This window comes from Leuciscus leuciscus (assembly GCF_965113295.1).
Source record: "Leuciscus leuciscus genome assembly, chromosome: 15".
Lineage (NCBI taxonomy): Eukaryota > Metazoa > Chordata > Actinopteri > Cypriniformes > Leuciscidae > Leuciscus > Leuciscus leuciscus.
In genome coordinates, this window is record NC_138739.1 from 8,909,926 (window position 1) to 8,931,056 (window position 21,131).

Consider the following 21,131-nt stretch of genomic DNA (forward strand, 5'->3'; position numbering starts at 1 on the left):
TTAAACTCTACAGTGATTTATTGGTGTGACAAATATTTTTACATTTGTATTTGTGGAGTTTCTGCATACATTTAAGAAAGAAAATTATAATAGCAACATAACATACATTAAGAAAAGAATTAAAACAATGTAATTAACACAAAAAAATGTTTAAATGGGATGCATTAAAGAATAAAATGAAATATTCAAGAATATTCATAGTTTTAGCCTCAGATGGAGAGAATAGGAAAGCAAAGCTTCGTTTTACCATCACTAAACAATTAGACCACACATATTTTCATCTTTACCATTAAAAATACAATATATGTCACAGTTTTTATATCTCTTGTGTTTTCTCCGTTTTACCTCTTGAAGCTCTGACGTCATTGACCAGAAGAACAGCAGCGGCCGCAGAAGCCACGCCCATCAGCGCAGTGACGACCAATCGCAGCACAGCTTCAACTGAATCACAAAAGGGGGCGTGGCCTTCTGGAGAAACTAATGATAAATTAAATTAAGATTTTCAACAAGTTGACTTTAGTCTTTCATGAATTTAAAAATATCAAATGTTCTGCTCCACACAAGAAATAAAAATTAAAAACATGAGATGACAGAAGCTCATTCATCATATCTGGCATCTTAAGTTATAAGTCTCAATAAAATCAACACATTAGTGAATGAATGTGAATAATATCATCAGTGCTGTGGTACCTGCACATGTGTGACAGAGTGTGTTGATGTCCAGATGTGTGGTCTGGTTGCTGATGGGATTGTTCAGCACACAGCTGTAGGTGTTTTTATCCTGATATTCCACCTCCAGAGGTAGAGAGAGACTGATGCTGAGATCACACACACTGATGCTGGACAATACACTGATTCCTTTGTACCAGGAGAGAGTCACATGACCCACATTCACCACTGAACACAGCAATGAACATGATGATGATGATGATGATGATGATGATGAACAGTCTCTGCTGATGACAGGAACAGGCAGATGAGCTGGAAAACATGAGAGTAACATGCCAGATTTAAACCAGAACAGATTTCACACAGAAGGAAACTGCAGCTTTACTGTGTACTTGAGCGCATGCACACTTTTGTTTATTCCCTGATTAGATATTTTATACATGTTTTATTTATAAATCTATTTAGTTTAATATTTTGGCCTTGGGTCGTCCTGAAGCCATTGCTCCTTAATTTAATTACTTTTTCCACTTTAAATACATTATACTTTTTGTGGAACTTAGTATTGTGTCATTGGTGATCTGTCGGCTGGGGTTTCACGTCAAGCTCGTCCTTATTGTACGGGCCGTAACAGCAGAGACACACATTACTGGATCAGAGGCTCCTCATGCTCACATGAGTTGTATTTAAATCATTTTGCAGGCAAAAATCTACTTTTTCCATTGATGATATTTAAAAATGGGTGATATTTTAATATAGAGCGATCAGTCACATGACACAAAGACTGTCGTGCTACACTATTCATCACTGGTACAGTCATGTTACACTATAGGGGATGAAAGAAGTTTACTACTGGAAAAGCATCACTGTTTTGCTGTTGTTGTTGTTTTTAAAAAGGCATTACACTCGAATTTTTTTAATAGCTACTTTTAGTTAGAAACTCCCTAAATTTGGATGACAGTATTACATTTACAATGCTTTTATTTGAAGAATTATTCACTTGTTTTTTTTTTCCTTGACATTGACAGATCAACAAGAAATGTTCTTTACAAAGAAGATACATGGACCTATGTGTGATAATAAGAATAGAGCTGGAAATAACTTCTACTGAAACTTGCTTATCTGCAAGATCACAGCATTAATATGCAAATAATGGAAATATAGAGATGCATATGCAGCTGAACATCAATCTTATATTTCACATACACATATATTAACATCTCACATACAGTAAGTTTTATTTGTCAAACATTAGCATTCACTGATTCTGTACTTTTTCACAGTAAAACTGTTTCTCATAAAGATGAAGTTAAACTGTGGAAGTCCCTTCAACCCCACCCGATTCACAGAAACACACACACACACACACACACACACACACACACACACACACACACACACACACACACACACACACACACACACACACACTATTCACGCCTCAAGACACAAAAGCACATTACCCACAAACACCCAGTAATGAAACACATTCTCATGCACACACTCTCTAACCAACAGATGAAACTACATTCATATTCCAGATCTGAAAATGAGGCCTTCTGCAGTTTGAGCTGTAGAATACAATACTGTAAAAATACATTGAAAAATGTCATGAAATTAAATGTGTGCTGCCATTCTGCAGATTTTGTTGCTTAAAGTGCCACTATTATGCTATTTTAAAGGTTCCTAATTTAGTTTTGGAGTCTCTGACTTAGATTTATATGCATCCAATGTCAAAACCACTTTAATGTTCACATAATATACATTGAACATCACCTCATTTCTCAAAGAGGCTGAAAGATCCTGAGCTCAACAAGGGGAATAGACACACGAGAACAGCCACTGAGTCTCAAGTGAAGGCATTTGTCTTCAGCTGATTTCTTAAAGTTGTGATGGTCTCACTCTCAGCAGATCGGGTGAAGATTGTCAACTAAACATTCCTTTCACATACATTTTGTTTTATCACACTGGGTGGATTGGGTTTAATTGTCATCCATATGTTATCCATATGAACACCGCACACATGATATGTTTACATGCATCCTCATATATTGCTGACTGTAATATACAATTTATAATGAATGTACTTTTCAGACTATAAAGGTAAGAATGAAACCGTCTCTTGACCTCGCTGTGTTTCCATGAGTGCCCAAAACGCGTGAATATGAAGCACGTGATTGGTTGTCGTTTGCTGAGTATCTAGCCGTAACATCCTAACACACACTGCACACGTTTGGACCAGCAATGCGGGTTAACAGGAAATTGTGGCTGTGTGAAAAATACTAACGTGGAGGCAGTAGAGAACCAGTAGAGAACCAGTAGAGAACCAGTAGAGAAACAGTTTTTGTTGCAAAAACTTTGCCGTCTTCAGTACATCGTTGTCATCTAAACGTACTCTCAGTGCAAAAATAAAAAGCTTTTGCGTGGAGATGTTTCATATCTGCATCTGGACATTGCTTGCATCACATATTCACATATTCATATGACAGGGACAACATTATTCATGACACTACAGAAGTTAGAGGCTTTTCTCATGGTCAGTTTTCAATATTTTTTGATTAATATAATATCATTTTATTACAAATTATTTCAAGTTTACAGTATTAGGGATAATTATGACAAAAAAAGCCTAATATATAACAGTGTGAGCTGTAATTCTCTACTCACCGTAGACAGTAACAGTGAATCTGTATGTGGTCACTCTCTTTCTGCTGATGGTCACTTCATATTCTCCAGAGTCTGTGGTTCTGGTGTTTGTGATGGTCAGAGATCCAGTCTGATGATCCAGCTTCAGTCTGTCTCTGAATCTCTCATCAAGAACAACAGATGTGGAGAACTTTCCTTTCTCTTTATTGATTCGAGCTATTGGAGTCTTTTGATGTCCAAACTTCCATGTTATCGTATCTTCTTCCTGTATTTCAGTAACGGTAGAGTCTAGAGTGACTGAATCTCCCTCCATCACTGACACTGACTTCACTGCTTCTGAATCAACAAACACTCCTGAAGAACAAACATAGGAACAGTTTATCAGTCACACAAGTTAATCATCTTAATTTATTAATGATGCAACTGAAGTTCATTAGAGCTCCACACAAATAACACACAACTGTTAAAACAACATAAACTTACCAACCAGACAGCAACAGCAAAAAGCAAATGTCTGAAACATTTTCTTCAATAGTTCAGTGGTCTGATATAGTATCAGTCAAGTCTGAGAACTTGTGAGTGTCTGCAGTGAAGATGTGTAGAGAACAAATGTGAACTATTTGCTTACTTCCTCCTGACTGAATTAGGCCACGCCCCCTTTCTCCAAACACACGCCCTCTCTCTAAAACCCTGTCTCAAATGTTGTGTTGTGTATGTCTGTGCATAATTTTTTATTTTATTTTTTTTATACTCAATAACATAAGAACATTGTCATGGAATTACATACAAATACATATACATATAATGAAACAAAGGAAATGATTACACAAAAACAATGAAAAACAAAAGATGACATGACAGAGATATGACAAGACAGCACTAATATTGTATTGATACAATAACATACATTAATTGTTACAGGTGAGGTGGTCAAGATCAAGCGCACAACAAAGGAGATACAACAGGAGACTTTAACTCAAAGGCACAATATGGGATTTTTTCTCCACTAGGGGTCGCTAACCTATTTACAATAACAAAGGCGTAGATTGATGACGCAACATTTGCTATGAATTATGGATTTTGTCGTCAACGTCAAGCCGACCGATCTAATAATGTATATGGATTACTGAATACATCGATGCTTTTATCATGACTGTGATATGAAGCAGTTCGGGATTGCTAAGAGACAGCTATCAGCTCCACACGCGATGCGAGTCCCGCGGATATAAAAGGAATATGGACATTTCATTCTACCGAACTACACGCAGAATTACTACTCACAGGTCAGTCTATTAGACAAATTAAACTTGAGACGTAACGCAGCGCTGTTTCACTTGCTCTAACATTACACTATCACTCTAAACTGCATTTGAATGTGTTGAAATGTATGTGTTAACGTTAGTTTGTCTGTATGAGACTAGCAGTAAAAGCTAGCTAGATCAACATTAGAATAACATACAGATCATATTCTAACATTTTATCATTGTTGAACTATATAACCTTGATTAGTTTTATGTAAATGTGCTCACCTGTTTAATAAAGTACATGTAGGAGTTGTCGAAGTCTCGGACGTGGAGCTCTCGTTTATATAGTGTCCATGGGAGCTCTCGACATCTCGAAAACACCGCGCTGATATTGATTCTCGGTTTAGTTCTCCTTTTTTATCCAAAGTCTGCTTGCCATGGTCCATAATGTTTGAACGAAACAACAACAGCGTGCAAATAGACATTGCGAACTACACAGTTGTCCGCGTCAGTTTGGTTACTATCAGAGGGCTCTGGTTCATAGCTCTGGTTGCCATGGCAGCACGAGCGGAAACCAGAGACAACACGGATATGACGGCATTGACGGCGACAAAACGGAAATAAAGACACGGTCCGTGTCTTCGAATTAAAATATTAATTTCTCTGGATTTAGAAGTTAATTGGAACTGTCGGGATAATGTAAATACACAACTTTAAAAAATATATAACATAGATATAGTGATTTTTTATATTTTTAAATAAAAAAAAATACATATTGTGCCTTTAAACCAGCAAACATACAATCACAGATAACTCAAATATAATGCAAGACAAGGAACAGGGAGAAACAGAGGGCTTAATACACAGAGAACAGGGGTGCGTTTCCCGTACAACTATATAGCTCGCTGCTTAACTACCATAGTCCGATGCATCGTTGGAGAAATCAACTAGCAAATCACGACTGTTTCCCGAAACCGTCTGTCGCAAAGTATCGTTCAACCATGTTGGTTTATGACGTCTCGCACGTGGTGGACTAATAACTTATTTTAAATAATCTGTTAGAGATCGAATTAACGCTAGCTTTTGTCATATAAGTTACAGACATGTCATGTGAAGACCATTTCTAATTTTTCTCAGTTATTTTGCTTTATTACCAGACTCAATGTTTGGCTCGTTCTTACATAGTAGAGCACGTTCGCACATGCGCAGTCTTCAAAAACGGTGCTTTAAATCTCTTGACAAACTACAAGACGTAAATTACATTTGTATGTATTCTAAATAAATAACACGGGTTGTACTGAATGTCAGCTTGCTTATTTTGCTAAAGATAAGGATTTATTCAGTCTACATCTCATGTAAACTAGAAACTCTGCTTCTAACCACAGCTCGAGAGCTGTCGTTCCAACTACACAAGTTTGCGATGCTGTTTGCGAACGTTCGTTGGAACGATGGTTTCGGGCAGGGGCGTAGCCATCATTTCAGAAGTGAGGGGGACAGAATGTCAAGCATTAGGCCTATACCAGTTTTTTTTTAGTTTTTTTTTTTAGGTCTTTGTAGACAGGTTATTGCTTAATTGGCTTAATATGCTATTCATGTTTAAAGCAATAAAACAGAAAGAAAAAAAGGAATACAGATGTTTTGTAATCTATATTGCACATGGTATTGTATATTTTACTATATTGTTTACATATTTTAAATAGTTTTTTTTTGTGTACGTTGTTTTGTATGTGAATGGCACACAGTAATGGATACTTTCACATTCACACTCTACTTTATTCTAGTCCACATTTCAGGAAGGAAATAAAAAAAAAATCACTCAAACCACACATTTGCAGATATGTATTGAACTCAAATGACAAACATGTCACAGTAAGGAGACCTTAAATTAGTAGAACAATAAGATACAATAAACAGTTAGTGTTCATTCACATTTATGCTTTTCCTTTTAGGCTTGTTTTTTTCAAAAGCAGCAGATTATTCATACAGAGTTAACATATATATATCTCAGCATTTTAAGCTACTTGAAACTGCCAAAAGTGTTTCTGCGACGTTGATTTCCATCTATGAATTGCTGAGCAATCATCTCCCTATCTATACTGTCCAGTTTGTCACTGTGGATGTGACACACAGCAACATTGTTAAGACGAGACTGTGTCATTGTGCTTCGGAGCCAGGTTTTTAATCTTCGCAGTAGGCATGTGCCGGTATCACATTTTCATGCTGCGATTAATTGAGTGAGCTTTTATCACGGTATACGGTATTATCACGATATTTTAATTGCACATGAGAAACAGATGGATTGGGGGTGGTGTAAAAAAATAAATAAAACTTGCATCACAAGGTGTAATTGTGATTGTCAAAACATTTGGTAACTAAACAGAATTTTATTAAGTTTAGTGACAACATGTTACAATGATTACATGGTACAATGACTGGTAGGCTACTGTTTCTATTGCTTAACACAAATTTAACGATTTCAATTCAATACTTGGGATTTGATTTAAATCTTGATTCAATATTGACTAATTTTGGATAAATATTAGGAAGGCTACAGTAGATAGCCCACATGTAATTTTTTTCTCATGAAAAAAAAATATATCTCACAAAATGCTATGTAACCATATAGAGCCCTATCAGCTGGTATTATTAAAGGTTACAAATAACTAATTAAATCAAATATAATGTGGTTTTCATTATAATAACAATTATGTAATGGCACAAGTAAAAATATAATAAATATGTAAAAAAGTGCAGTGCACATATTCAGCAAAATACTCCTCTTTATCTATATGTTTTAGTCATCTAACATGCTGCTGGTCATTAAATGGTTTAAATGTAACGTTCTGTGACACAATTGTTCTCCTGTTTCATATCAAAAGTAACCTGCTCTGTCTTGTTTGACGGTCTTCGTGTCCTCTTTGCTCCGCGATTTTTCTCTGCGTGAGAAAACGGATGTGTGGCGTGAGCGTGTGAAGAGTCTCGCGCTGAATGCGTCGAGTTGGCAGCTCTGCTTTTAGAAGCGGGATGATCCGGATAGTTCGGCGGCGGCCGTAGACTGTATGCGGAGGCGTTCCTCCTTCCACCATTAAGTGCGCAACGGCCGCATGCTTATACACGTGGCGATTGTTTACATCAGAGTGCGCACGTGTTTCGCGCAGCATATATGCAGTGTTTGTTTAAGCGGTTGATGGAAAATAAGCTATAATGCGCGTTCTAAAAATCTAAATTCGGATTATAATTTTTCGCGGTATTTTGAAGTGCCCGCGATAACAATATCGTGCATATTCATTACCGCGATTTATCGCATTACCGAATACCGGCACATGCCTACTTCGCAGACAGCTGAAGCTTCTTTCAGCCTCTGCTGAAGAAACAGGGCAAACAAGGAGCAACCTCACAAGTGTTTCCACTTGGTCAAAGAGTTGGCGGACTTCTGGCAACATATTCCGAAGAGTGTTTGCAGCCTCAGTAGTTGACTGATAATCGTACTTGGACTTGAACATTGCTAATTGCACCTTCAGTGAAGCACAGTGCAATTCTGGATATTGTTCCAACAGACCAGCATCAGACTCTCCTGTCAACAGTACCTTTTCAATTGAACTGATCGTGAGCAGCCCCTCTTGCTCAAATCTTTCTTGAAACTGCATATTGACAACATCCAAGACCTTGAAAAACTCTGTCCTGAAGTAGTCTGCTGAGGAACTAGGTACATGTGCTGAACCCTGACCAGACAGGCGTTTCGGAGGCTTTCGAGCACGGGGCATTTCTATTGGAGACAGATTTAGGGAGTTACACATTTCTGTTGCTTTGTTGTATACTCTTTGGAATGAATCCTCTGTTCTTTTTTCTGCAATTGTGTCCTTCACACAGTTGACAGCAGCTAGCATTCAGTCTACTGTCTGAGTGCGGCTCTGAAGAGAAGCATTGAGACACTCCAGCTCTTCTGTCACTTCTAAGGCAAGTAAAAGGCCAAGCAAAACAGCCTTTTTGAAATCTATCAAATAAACCATTTGCCCTGCAAGCTGACTCTGAATGACCACACACCATTTCCTCCAGAGCAAGTAACATCGGCTGATACTGGTTTAGAACAGCACGAATTGCACAGGTGCGCACTGTCCACCTTGTAGGACACAAAGGTCTGATGGCTTTGACAGATCCACTCTCTGACTTTGAAATATCCTGGAAAATTGACTTAATTTTCACAGATTGGCCAAACAAAACTCCCACTTCATGAACCCACTGCAAAGAGTCACGGATAACAGGAGATGCTGTACACGCATGCTGTGTAATTAAATTTACACAGTGTGGACCACAGTGGACATATAGTGCAAGTGGCTGACTCTCTTTGATGATGGCCTGTGCCCCTGAATACTTTCCTGCCATGTTCGCAGCACCATCATAAGCCTGTCCTCTCAGCCCAGTGATGGATAAGTTAAGACGAAGCAATACATCCTTCAGGACCTTTGCCAGGTTATCTCCTGTTGTCACAGACACTTCATACAGGCCAACAAATTCCTCATGGACTATTAGATCGTGATCAACATATCTAAGACAGACTGATTCCTGTTCCTTTCCTGATATGTCTTGGGTACCATCCATGATGACACAAAACTGCAAGTTAGGAAGTGAATTGATGTTTTGTGCAATTCCACGAATTATAGAATTACTGAATAGATTGAGGATTTCATTTTGAATTTGTGGACAAGTATAATCAGTTTTGAGAGACAACCATTTGCTTAGGCTGGGGTCATCTTCTGACTTGTATTTTAAAAGCTGATTAAAGTTTCCCTCATCATCATCATGGCCTCTAAAAGATAAACCTTGTCTTGCCAGAAACTGCACAGCACTGATTATCTTTAATAGGCATTTCCTTGCCTCCTCTTGCTGGGATGCCCTTACATTGGACAGCTGAACATCTACTGGTCTTGATTCATAGATGTGTGTTGTTATGGCTGTCTTGTGACATTCTGATCCAGCATGTAATGTAAATCTCTCTCTGGCCTTCTTCCAGTTTTTAAAGCCAGAGCTGATAAATGTGGTTTCTGTATTTTTGACAAGTTGAGACGTTTTGTTTTTAAAGGCCTTGTGGCAGTAGAAGCACAAAGCTCCCTCAATACCAGGCTCAAAATGGAGCCATGCAAAATCGTGGTACCACTGAGCCTGAAATTTTAAAGTTTTGTCCCGAAGCACCTGACCCACAATAGTCTTGGGATCTGGTTGGTGAGGTTTTAATACAGGTACTGAAGACCCACCTCCTTCTACAACTGTCAACATGTCTGATGCCCTCTGCCCTGTCTATAAAAAAAGTACAAATTAGTCTGATTAATAAAAGGTATCAGAAGAATTTCAACACAGACTGTGCTGTTGCTAAATATGTTGTATATTCATTTCCGTTTACACATTCAATATACACACTGGTACACAACAAAAAATGGTTTTATGTCTCCAAATCTAAGCCAAATCCTAAGACTCAATTTTATAGTTATAACTTGTCACAAAATGTGTAGTTACTTTGTTTTGCCTATGCAAGACAGTGTAGACAACATAAAACACATAATGAATGTGTATTTAAAAAAAAAAAAAAAAAAAAAATTTCTTAACTTATTCCAGTCATTTGTTTTCCCTCACCTCTGAGGCCTTCTTGAAACTTTCTGCTTCATTCCCTCTCAACTCTAAAGTAACTTCTGGCTCTGTCTATTGACAATAAAGAAGTGTTTGAAATATGCAGATACAGGGAATTGTGACATCCATAAGAAATGATGTACACTGCTGAACAATAACCAATAATTTGAATCCTAAATTATGTTTCCTATATTTTCCTAATGGTAATGTTATGATTGGTCTATATATGGTACTTCAAACACCTGTTGTAGATTTTATACAATAAAAAAATGCAATAGCAGGTGTTTTTAAAAGCCAGTCTATCACTTTTCACCTGTGAAGTTTCTTTTTGTTGTGTGTCATCCTCTTTCTGACCTGACAACCCTAGGCTCCCTGTTTCTTGATCAATCTTGACAACACAGAAGAAAAAAAAAAAACATTAAATTAGCGCAGTAATATTAATGAACCCTATAAATTAAGACCTAAATCAGAACATTAATGCATACAATTGCATACTGCATTTATATTGAATGGTAACACTTTACAATAAGGTTTCATTAGTTAATCTATCTATCTATCTATCTATCTATCTATCTATCTATCTATCTATCTATCTATCTATCTATCTGTCTGTCTGTCTGTCTGTCTGTCTGTCAATCCGTCTATCCATCTATCCATCTATCTATCTATCTATCTATCTATCTATCTATCTATCTGTCTGTCTGTCTGTCTGTCTGTCTGTCTGTCAATCCGTCTATCCGTCTATCCATCTATCCATCTATCCATCTATCTATCTATCTATCTATCTATCTATCTATCTATCTATCTATCTATCTATCTATCTATCTGTCTATCTGTCTGTCTGTCTGTCTGTCAACCCGTCTATCCATCTATCCATCCATCTATCTATCTATCTATCTATCTATCTATCTATCTATCTATCGTCTGTTTCACTAAACCGAAACTGTCTTTCATATTGAAAACATTCAAACTTAATGCTTTTAAAACTTCTTCAAACTTTCTGGTTAAGCTTTTTAAAGAAAACTTAAAGTTTGTCTACAAACTTTTTTAATATAATTGTAAAGTGTTACCTTATTATATGGTAAACATCATGTACACATGTTACAACGCTGCATGATTCAAGCAAGTAAGTTAGATTGGCTGTTAGCCTAATGCATGAAAATCCAAATTCAGCATTAACAATCACAATCTTTATTATAATTTGAAGGGCTTTGATAACATATCTGTGAAAATAAAAGACATTACGAATAAAAAGATCAAAATAAGCTGCACGTTTGTGCAATAACGTTAGTGAAAATCTTCAATTTCTTTAAGATTCTTCAATCTTCAATTATTCATAAAGAAAATTAGGCAAAGTTATTCATCAATGACAATGAGCAACCCAATTCGGATACCACATGACAACTTACGGTGCTTGACTTTTTCGCGAAAAAAGAGTGAATAGTTTTTTGCCGTTCCCTTTCAAGGCGGTCACTTCGACATTACGTCACTGACGTATATGGGAACTCCCTTCCTCCTCATTTTCACTGAAATCTTATTGGCTAACGCCAGCTGGAGACAGCTGGCCAATTGACGCGAAACATGCAAATGCTGACCGGTCCGCGGGCAGTATAAATAGCATGGGCGCGACAATTACGTCAGAATCTCTTTCTTCACGCTAGAAGTCTTATCTGAAGTCATCGTGGAAGTTGCAATAGAGGTTACTCACCATGTTTCCTCCCCGCATCCGATGGCTGCTAACTTACATGCCAGATATGTGCGGGTCCTATCGACTCGCTCTACCCTAACAAGGATCAACCGAGGCCGCACTCACGACGACGGGCATGTGCCGGACAGTGACGCGCCCTCAGGGGAATAACCCGGGCATCAGCGGGGATGAGGCCCACTGCCGCCAGCAGGCCGCTGGTGGGCCCTCTCCCGCCCTAAGACGAGTTGACGCTGCCCGTCTCCACTCCGGTCCTCTTCGCGGGCTAGCTAGAAGGACTCGACGCGATAGGCTCTGTTGATAAGGATACTTTAGCCCGGTATCTCAGCCAGGCTGCTTCAAGAAAGACTCCCGTCTTCCACGGCGTCCTTTGGTAGTCGTGCGCAAGACGCGCGTCTAGAGAGACGAGGCAAAGGCCATGGCTCCGTGTCTAAAAGGGAAAGTACCATGCTATGAGTCTCTAGCATAGAGGTCTCTAGCCGCCCCGCTCTGACAATGGAAAGTGCCGCAATCCGGTGAGTGTTGTTTACCCCCCTTCTAGTCAGTCTTGACTACGGGGTTGCGCAGTTGTTACCGCTTATGCTGTTGACGCTGGGCCTACGTAACATTACATTTTGATGTGCTTACACAGCTTTTGTTGTCAGGCTGCCCTGTATCCTTCAGTGCAACTGGCCATGCTGATTTAACTACATATTCACAGTTGTTGTCGCTACGCCACTGACGCTGTGTTTATGTACACACTGCACACTAATATGTGCTATGATTTGTCCCGTTGTATATTGCCCTGTATCCTTCAGTGCAACTGGCCATGCTGATTTAACTACGTATTCACAGTTGTTGACGCTACGCCACTGACGCTGTGTTTATGTACACACTGCACACTATATGTGCTATGATTTGTGCCTTTATATATTGCCCTGTATCCTTCAGTGCATATGGCTATTCTGATTACAACATATTCACAGTTGTTGTGCAACACAAATGATGCTGTGTTTACGTACACACCGCACTCTAAATGTGTTCATGATTTATGCCGCTATAAATTGCCCTGTATCCTTCAGTGCAACTGGCTATTCTGATTCTACTATGTATTCACAGTTGTTGTGCGATGCCACTGACGCTGTGTTTATGTACACTGATATGTGTGTGTTATGCTTATGCCACGATATTGCCCTGTATCCTTCAGTGCAACTGGCTATTCTGATTACTACGTAGTCACAGTTGTGTGATGCAACTGACTCTGTGTTACGTACACACTACACACTGTTATGTGTTAGGATTTATGCCACTATATATTGCCCTGTATTTTTCAGTGCAAATGGCTATTCTGATTACTACACAGTACGTATTCACAGTTGTTGCGCGATGCAACTGACGCTGTGTTTATGTACACAATACACACTGATATGTGTTATAATTTTGCCGTTGTATATTGCCCTGTATCCTTCAGTGCAATGGCTATTCTGATTACTACACAGTACATATTCGCAGTTGTTGCGCGATGCAACTGACGCTGTTTACACGTACACACTGATATGTGTTATGAATTTTGCCGCCCTGTATCCTTCAGTGCAATGGCTATTCTGATTACTACGCAGTGCGTATTCACAGTTGTTGCGCGATGCAACTGACGCTGTGTTTATGTACACACTGATATGTGTTATGAATTTTGCTGTTGTATAATGCCCTGTATCCTTCAGTGCAATGGCTATTCTGATTACTACGCAGTGCGTATTCACAGTTGTTGTGCGATGCAACTGACGCTGTGTTTATGTACACACTACACACTGATATGTGTTATGAATTTTGCCGTTGTATATTGCCCTGTATCCTTCAGTGCAAATGGCTATTCTGACTACTACGTATTCACAGTTGTTGCGTATGCAACTGACGCTGTGTGTACACACCGCACTCTGTTATGTGTAATGATTTATGCCATTATATATTGCCCTGTATCATTCAGTGCAATGGCTATTCTGATTACTACGCAGTGCGTATTCAGTTGTTGCGCGATGCAACTGACGCTGTGTTTACGTACACACTACGCACTGATATGTGTTATGATTTTTGCCGTTATGTATTGCCCTGTATCCTTCAGTGCAAATGGCTATTCTGATTACTACGTATTCACAGTTGTTGTGCGATGCAACTGACGCTGTGTACACACTACGCACTGATATGTTACGACATTGATTTGTGTCTATGATTTATGTCGTTATATATTGCCCTGTATCCTCAGTGCAACCGGCTATTCTGATTAACTACGTATTCACAGTCGATGTCGCTATGCCTCTGACGCTGTGTTTTTGTACACATTAATGTAACTATGCTATCACATTGCCCTGTATCCTTCAGTGCAACTAGCTATCATATCTAACTGTGCATAGTCACAGTCGTCGCTACGGCGACTTGCGCTGCATCTGTGTACACACTGAAGCGTTATGCATGCAGTTTCGGTCGCTTCGACGACTAGCGCTACATTGTACACACAGATGTTTTAAATGTGCACACTGATGTGTTATGCTGTTATGTTGCCCTCTATCCTTCAGTGCAACAACCAGCTGTCCTATCTAACTGTGCATATTCACAGTTCTGTCGCTACGGCGACTACACTGCACTTATGTGTACAAGGATGTGTTTTTGCTATTTTGTTGCCCTGTTCCTTCAGTGCAAAACTAGCTATCATATCTAACTGTGCATAGTCACAGTCGTCGCTACGGCGACTTGCGCTGCATCTGTGTACACACTGAAGCGTTATGCTGTTATGTTGCCCTCAACGTAACTGACCATTATGTTTGAACTGCGCATATTCATGCAGTTTCGGTCGCTTCGACGACTAGCGCTGCATTGTACACACAGATGTTTAAATGTGCACACTGATGTGTTATGCTGTTATGTTGCCCTCTATCCTTCAGTGCAACAACCAGCTGTCCTATCTAACTGCATATTCACAGTTCTGTCGCTACGGCGACTACACTGCACTTATGTGTACAAGGATGTGTTTTTGCTATTTTGTTGCCCTGTTCCTTCAGTGCAAAACTAGCTATCCTAATCTAACCATGCATATTCACAGTTTCTGGATGTATGTACGTGCACGGATGTGTTATGCTGTAATGCTGCCCTGTTTCCTTCAGTGCAGCTAGCCATCCTGATCTAACTGTGCATCTCAGCTATGGTGACTTACGCTGCGTTTATGTACATACATGGATTCGCTAATCTTATGCACTTGTTTTATGCTGTCATGTTGCCCTGTATCTAGTGCAACTAGCTATCCCAGTCGAACTGTGCATATTCACAGTCTCTGTCGATACGGCGACCTGCGCTGCATTTATTGCACATGGATGTGTTCATGCTGCGGTGTTGCCCCGTATCCTTCAGTGCCTATACTGAGCTACTGCGTATAGTTGGCACTACAGCGAGCGATGCTGTTACGTACATGTGCTACGCTGTTATGTTGCCCCGTTTCCTTCAGTGCAACTGGCTATTCTGTACTAACTCGTATACTCACAATTCTAGCTACGGCTACGACTGTGTTTGTGTACTTCTGAGGTGCTATGCTATAATGGGGCTATTATCTAACTGCGTATATTCACAGTTGTTGTCGCTACGGCCACTGGCACTGTGTTTATGTACATTCAGCTATGTGTTAATTTGCACTTCTGTAAATCGGCTATAGAACATCGGACGATGTTCTACAAGGGAGTGTCCGTTTCCTCGTGACCCCCTTACTGGCCTATCATCCCCGGTTCACGGACCTGAGAGAGTTATGGGGCTCCCCCATGACAATCCCCCTCAGGAAGGTCCTGCTTCTACAGACGATTGGCCCCCAGCCCCAGGCTGTGGAACCTTCTTGTGTGTCCGCTGCTGGGTCCTGAGTTGAGCAAGACACTTCACACTAATAAGTGCTGAGAGCTCTCTATGAGATGCTCTTTCCACCTGCTCTCGCCCCAGCAATCACTTGGAGACCTACGCTCATTCTACGTGAATGATGTTGCATTGTCTCGGACCTAGTGACTGCAGCGTCACTCTCCGTCCGATACCAAGCTGCGTTCCGAAGTCGCTTACACTGTTCAGAGCACAGATTGATCCCTGCCCGCCTTATCTGCTGAGCCGTCAGCCTCGCATGATGCCGATGCTCAGAGTGCTGTTGGCCCTGTAAGGGCTTTGCGGATGTACGTGGATCACTAGGCAGCAGTCTGACTAGCTGCTTGTGTGCTTGGTGGATGGTACTAGGGACGTGCTGTTTTATACTGAGACTTTCTCACTGAATTCGACGCTTTTCAATGTGGTTTAATGCCTACGGGATTAGGTATGCTGGCTTTCTTCTCAGAACACGTTTGCCAGGGTTTCAAGTTTTATGCACTGCCTATAGTGTCGTGGGTTCGGTGAGTTTTATTTATGTACTGCATGAACTGTTACCACCAGCTGTGCAGTAGGCCTAGTCTGCATTATGCAGAGTTACCATTGCTGCTAACTCTGTGTTATGACTATAATGTTACATAGCGGTTTCCGCATTACGCAGTAGTTTTCAATGTGCTGTTAACTCTGTGTATGGCTATAAGGTTATGCAGCTGTCACCGCTATTGCCGTCGACACTGTGTTAACTCTTGTGCTTGAGTGTTTATGGTGTTGTGCTGCCCTCCAGTGCAGCCTTCGCTTCATTGCATTGGATATGCAACTTGATAAGGTTGGAACAGACGTTTCTTGGGCAAGTTTCGCCTATCGGTTCGAGTGCTCCTAGCGGCGCTGCCGGCTTAGAACTGTTGTCTCTCGTGGGAGTGTAGCTTGACCCCGTTCAGGGCTTATCTTCACTGCGCTCACGGCGGGATTCTATACAGTTCCCATATACGTCAGTGACGTAATGTCGAAGTGACCGCCTTGAAAGGGAACGTCTCCGGTTACTATCGTAACCTCGGTTCCCTGAGAGGCGGGAACGAGACATTACGTCAGCCGCCGTGCTCGCCGTTTGATCAGCTGTGCTAGCGTTCAGTCTTGATTCTGACGTAATTGTCGCGCCCATGCTATTTATACTGCCCGCGGACCGGTCAGCATTTGCATGTTTCGCGTCAATTGGCCAGCTGTCTCCAGCTGGCGTTAGCCAATAAGATTTCAGTGAAAATGAGGAGGAAGGGAGTTCCCATATACGTCAGTGACGTAATGTCTCGTTCCCGCCTCTCAGGGAACCGAGGTTACGATAGTAACCGGAGACGTTTTGAATTCATTTCGACCTTCGACGATGGATTCAGTGCGGGTGCGAGCATAGGTGTCTGTGGTGATGCACGAGCGCGAGTGACTGATTACCATGGCAACGTGAAAGTCACGTGTAGATAGACGATCTTTTCTCTTTGAATTTTAAATCTGTATGTATAACTACACATTGTCTTGCGAAAACCTCACCATGTCGTGAACACTTTCCCTATGAAAAAGTGCGGGGGACAAATTTACATTTTCTAAAAAGTGGGGGGGACACGTCCCCCGCGTCCCCCGCGTAATCTACGCCTATGGTTTCGGGAAACACCGAATCGTTGAACTATGCTGATAACGACGGAACTTGCGACCATAGTTGGCTAACGATGCTTTCGGGAAACGCACCCCTGATCAGGGAAACGAGACACAGCTGGGGCAAATAAACTCAACAACAGTTACCATAGTAACAAACAGAACGACTAACACAACACAGCTGAACCAAATGAACTAACGAGACGGTGATGATGGAAACTGAACACAGAAAGTCCAAACACGAACAGAAACGTGACATTAATATGCAAGGAAAGCTTTTAAGCACGTGTATTTTCTTTAAATATTTCTTCATAATATTTAATAAATCTACGGATTTTTTATTATTTATGTAATGAAGAGATTTAAGAGGGGAGATAAGGATAGGATCGAATACCATTTGCAGACTTTTGTTTATGAATGAAGAATTTGAATAATAAAGAATTTAACAATGTAGGCTACTCTAGGGGTTTATTTTTACGGAGCCCCTGAGGGGACCTGTGAAAAAAAAAAAAAAATAGGACTTTCGCGTGCGCACGAGAAACTATCGCGTGGGCACGAGAAACTATCGCGTGCGCACGAGAAACTATCGCGTGGGCACGAGAAACTATCGCGTGCGCACGAGAAACTATCGCGTGCGCACGAGAAACTTTCGCGTGGGCACGAGAAACTATCGCGTGCGCACGAGAAACTATCGCGTGGGCACGAGAAACTATCGCGTGGGCACGAGAAACTTTCGGTTTGCATTATAGCGTCATTAATACAAATGTGGAAATATGGATGATGTATCATTTATGTTGTTGTTTGACATGTTTTGAAGTGTATATTTTAGCAAAAATCTCAAGCAAGGTGCTATTAAAGACAAGACTTAGAGGCATATTTTAGTCACAATTCAAATAATTGTATTAAATGTGAATATACTTTGAATAAACTTTGTAGCCTATTTGTATGTGTATTGATAAAAAATAAACAACAGGCTAATAATCTTCTGCTACTGAGATGAAGGAAACATTTTTTTAAAGAAGTAAAGTTCACAAGATTGCTATTTATCTTGACCAAACTGTTCCGTCATCAGCTCTTCCTCAGTTCCGCACTGCAGAATAAAATAGTCATCCTCTGCTGCAGTTGTACGGATTCTTAACGCATTTATTGCAACTACATTTCATCTTTTTCTCATCAAACAACCAGGGGTGCGTTTCCCGAAAGCATCGTTAGCCAACTATGGTCGCAAGTTCCGTCGTTATCAGCATAGTTCAACGATTTGGTGTTTCCCGAAACCATCGTTCAAACGAACGTTCGCAAACATCATCGCAAACTTGTGTGGTTGGAACGACAGCTCTCGAGCTGTCGTTAGAAGCATAGTTTCTAGTTTACATTAGATGTAGACTGAATAAATCCTTATCTTTAGCAAAATAAGCAAGCTGACATCCAGTACAACCCGTGTTATTTATTTAGAATACATACAAATGTAATTTATGTCTTTTAGTTTGTCAAGAGATTTAAAGCACCGTTTTTGAAGACTGCGCATGTGCGAACGTGCTCTACTATGTAAGAACGAGACAAATATTGAGTCTGGTAATAAAGCAAAATAACTGAGAAAAATTAGAAATGGTCTTCAGATGCCATGTCTGTAACTTATATGACAAAATCTAGCGTTAATTCGATCTCAAACAGATTAATTAAAATAAGTTATTAGTCCACCACGTGCGAGACGTCATAAACCAACATGGTTGAACGATACTTTGCGACAGACGGTTTCGGGAAACAGTCGTGACTAGCTAGTTGATTTCTCCAACGATGCATCGTACTATGGTAGTTAAGCAGCGAGCTATATAGTTGTACGGGAAACGCACCCCTGACTAACGAATGGTTCGACACAACCCGTACCTAAGAGCCTAGACAGGTCTTTCTTCTGTATAGATATACTGTATACAGGGTAAATGACGACTGTTGGCCTACCATGGTCGCCCTCGTCCAGTAAGTTTTAAATAATAATAATAATAATAAATGAAGATATAAATCAATATAATTCGTTGTAAATTAAATTTAAACAATAGCTACAAAAAGGTAATAATTGACTGTATAGCCTAGTCCTAACGTTCATGCATGAACTGCCATTCAGACTTACTGTCTAACAACCAGAGAACAGAGAACATCAGAGATATTAAAATACATACTCTTCTGAGTTTTATGATGTAGGCCTTTTTTTATTAAAATGTATCGGCCTATAATTTATATCTCAAGGATGCGAGCTTGTGCGTGGCGCACTCAGTCATGTTGAGAGGGAAACACGCATTATATTATTAGGCTAGTATATTCAGAAATAGTGTAAAAGACCTGTAAATAAAATATAACATTAACATTATAAACACTATTAATAACATAATAGGCTATGCGTATTTTACTTCCCCATAGCCAAATCCTTAAATGAATGGAATCAGAAAACAACAAGAAATGAAAAATAAGTAACCACTTATAATAATAATAATAATAATAATAATAATAATAATAATAATAAATACATAGTAGTCTATAAAAATAGCCCATTGTGCCCTTTATTACAAACAACTTTTAGCCTATTTTAAACGCCAAGCCTAAACGAATTTATTTGAATCGAAACTGAAACTATACCGCAAAGTTGGGTTCGCGCATCTTTCGTTCGGTCCAAAGTTTAATACTGAACAGGAATTAATAATCATTTAATAATGAACCGGCTGTGATGTCAAGTTAATGCCAGAAGTGAACCGATGTTGTTAATATCGCGATTCGCCGGCGCCATCACTTGAATTTGTTCCTCAGTTGGGGAAATAACTTTATCGTTTCATACTCTGTCATTCGAAACAGTAAAATGTATATTTTTATTTGTGTACATTCAAAATGACTACAAAATGTCATGCCTTTGAAAAAGAAAGAAAACAACATGATGCGGACGTGTAGAACTTTATTCAAGAGCTGTTGTAAAGCCTAGCCTATAAACAATCTGTTACAGTAATGTTCTATTATATGCAAAAGCTGCAACCAAATTGTTAAAAGCGCTATATAAATGAAGGCGACTTCACCTGACCTGACTAGAAATCGAAAAAAGAATGATGACAAAGAAAGCTGATGACTGTTCAATGAACATTCTGCAAAACATTTTTGTGTTCACAGAAGAAAGTCTGAAAAAGACAATGTTTTAAATTTATATATATATTTAAATATATATATAAATTTTAGATAAAGGTTTTTTTTTTTTTTTTAAACTTCAATTAGTGTAATTGAATCAGTGTGTCTTTCGTTCAGTATAGTTTTTTATTTGATTTAATATTTAAAGTAGAAAATTAGAAAAGAGTTCCTTTTTCGTTTTATAAACAATATTTCTAAAACGTTTTTCGTTCTGAGGTAGAAAATTTAATAAACAGCTTGAATTGTTCGATTTCTAGTCAGGTCAGGTGAAGTCGCCTTCATTTATATAGCGCTTTTAACAATTTGGTTGCAGCTTTTATATAATAGAACATTACTGTAACAGATTGTTTATAGGCCATGATATATATAATTCATAGATGTACATTGTCTATGTGTACAACACTCTGGTCGGCCAGTGGCCGTTTTTAAATGTGCTTTATATAAATAATCTGAACTGAACTCTATTCAGTAGATGCTATTCAGTTTCATCTAAAGATGCTTTATTGGCAAGACATTTATAGATGTATATTACCAAAGCATTTGCAGCATTGCTGCGTACAATTAAAACAGTCCAAAATTAAGAACCA

General features: G+C 39.4%; 1 protein-coding gene across 1 annotated transcript in view; it reads right to left on the minus strand.

Annotated features, from left to right (window-relative positions):
• Nucleotides 1–21,131, minus strand: part of LOC309475959 (uncharacterized protein) — a 117,277-nt gene that overhangs the window by 83,978 nt on the left and 12,168 nt on the right. The window contains exon 4 of the mRNA XM_082138984.1: nt 3,334–3,666. Within this exon, the coding sequence (XP_081995110.1) occupies nt 3,334–3,666 (333 nt within the window). The remainder of the gene's footprint in view (nt 1–3,333; nt 3,667–21,131) is intronic.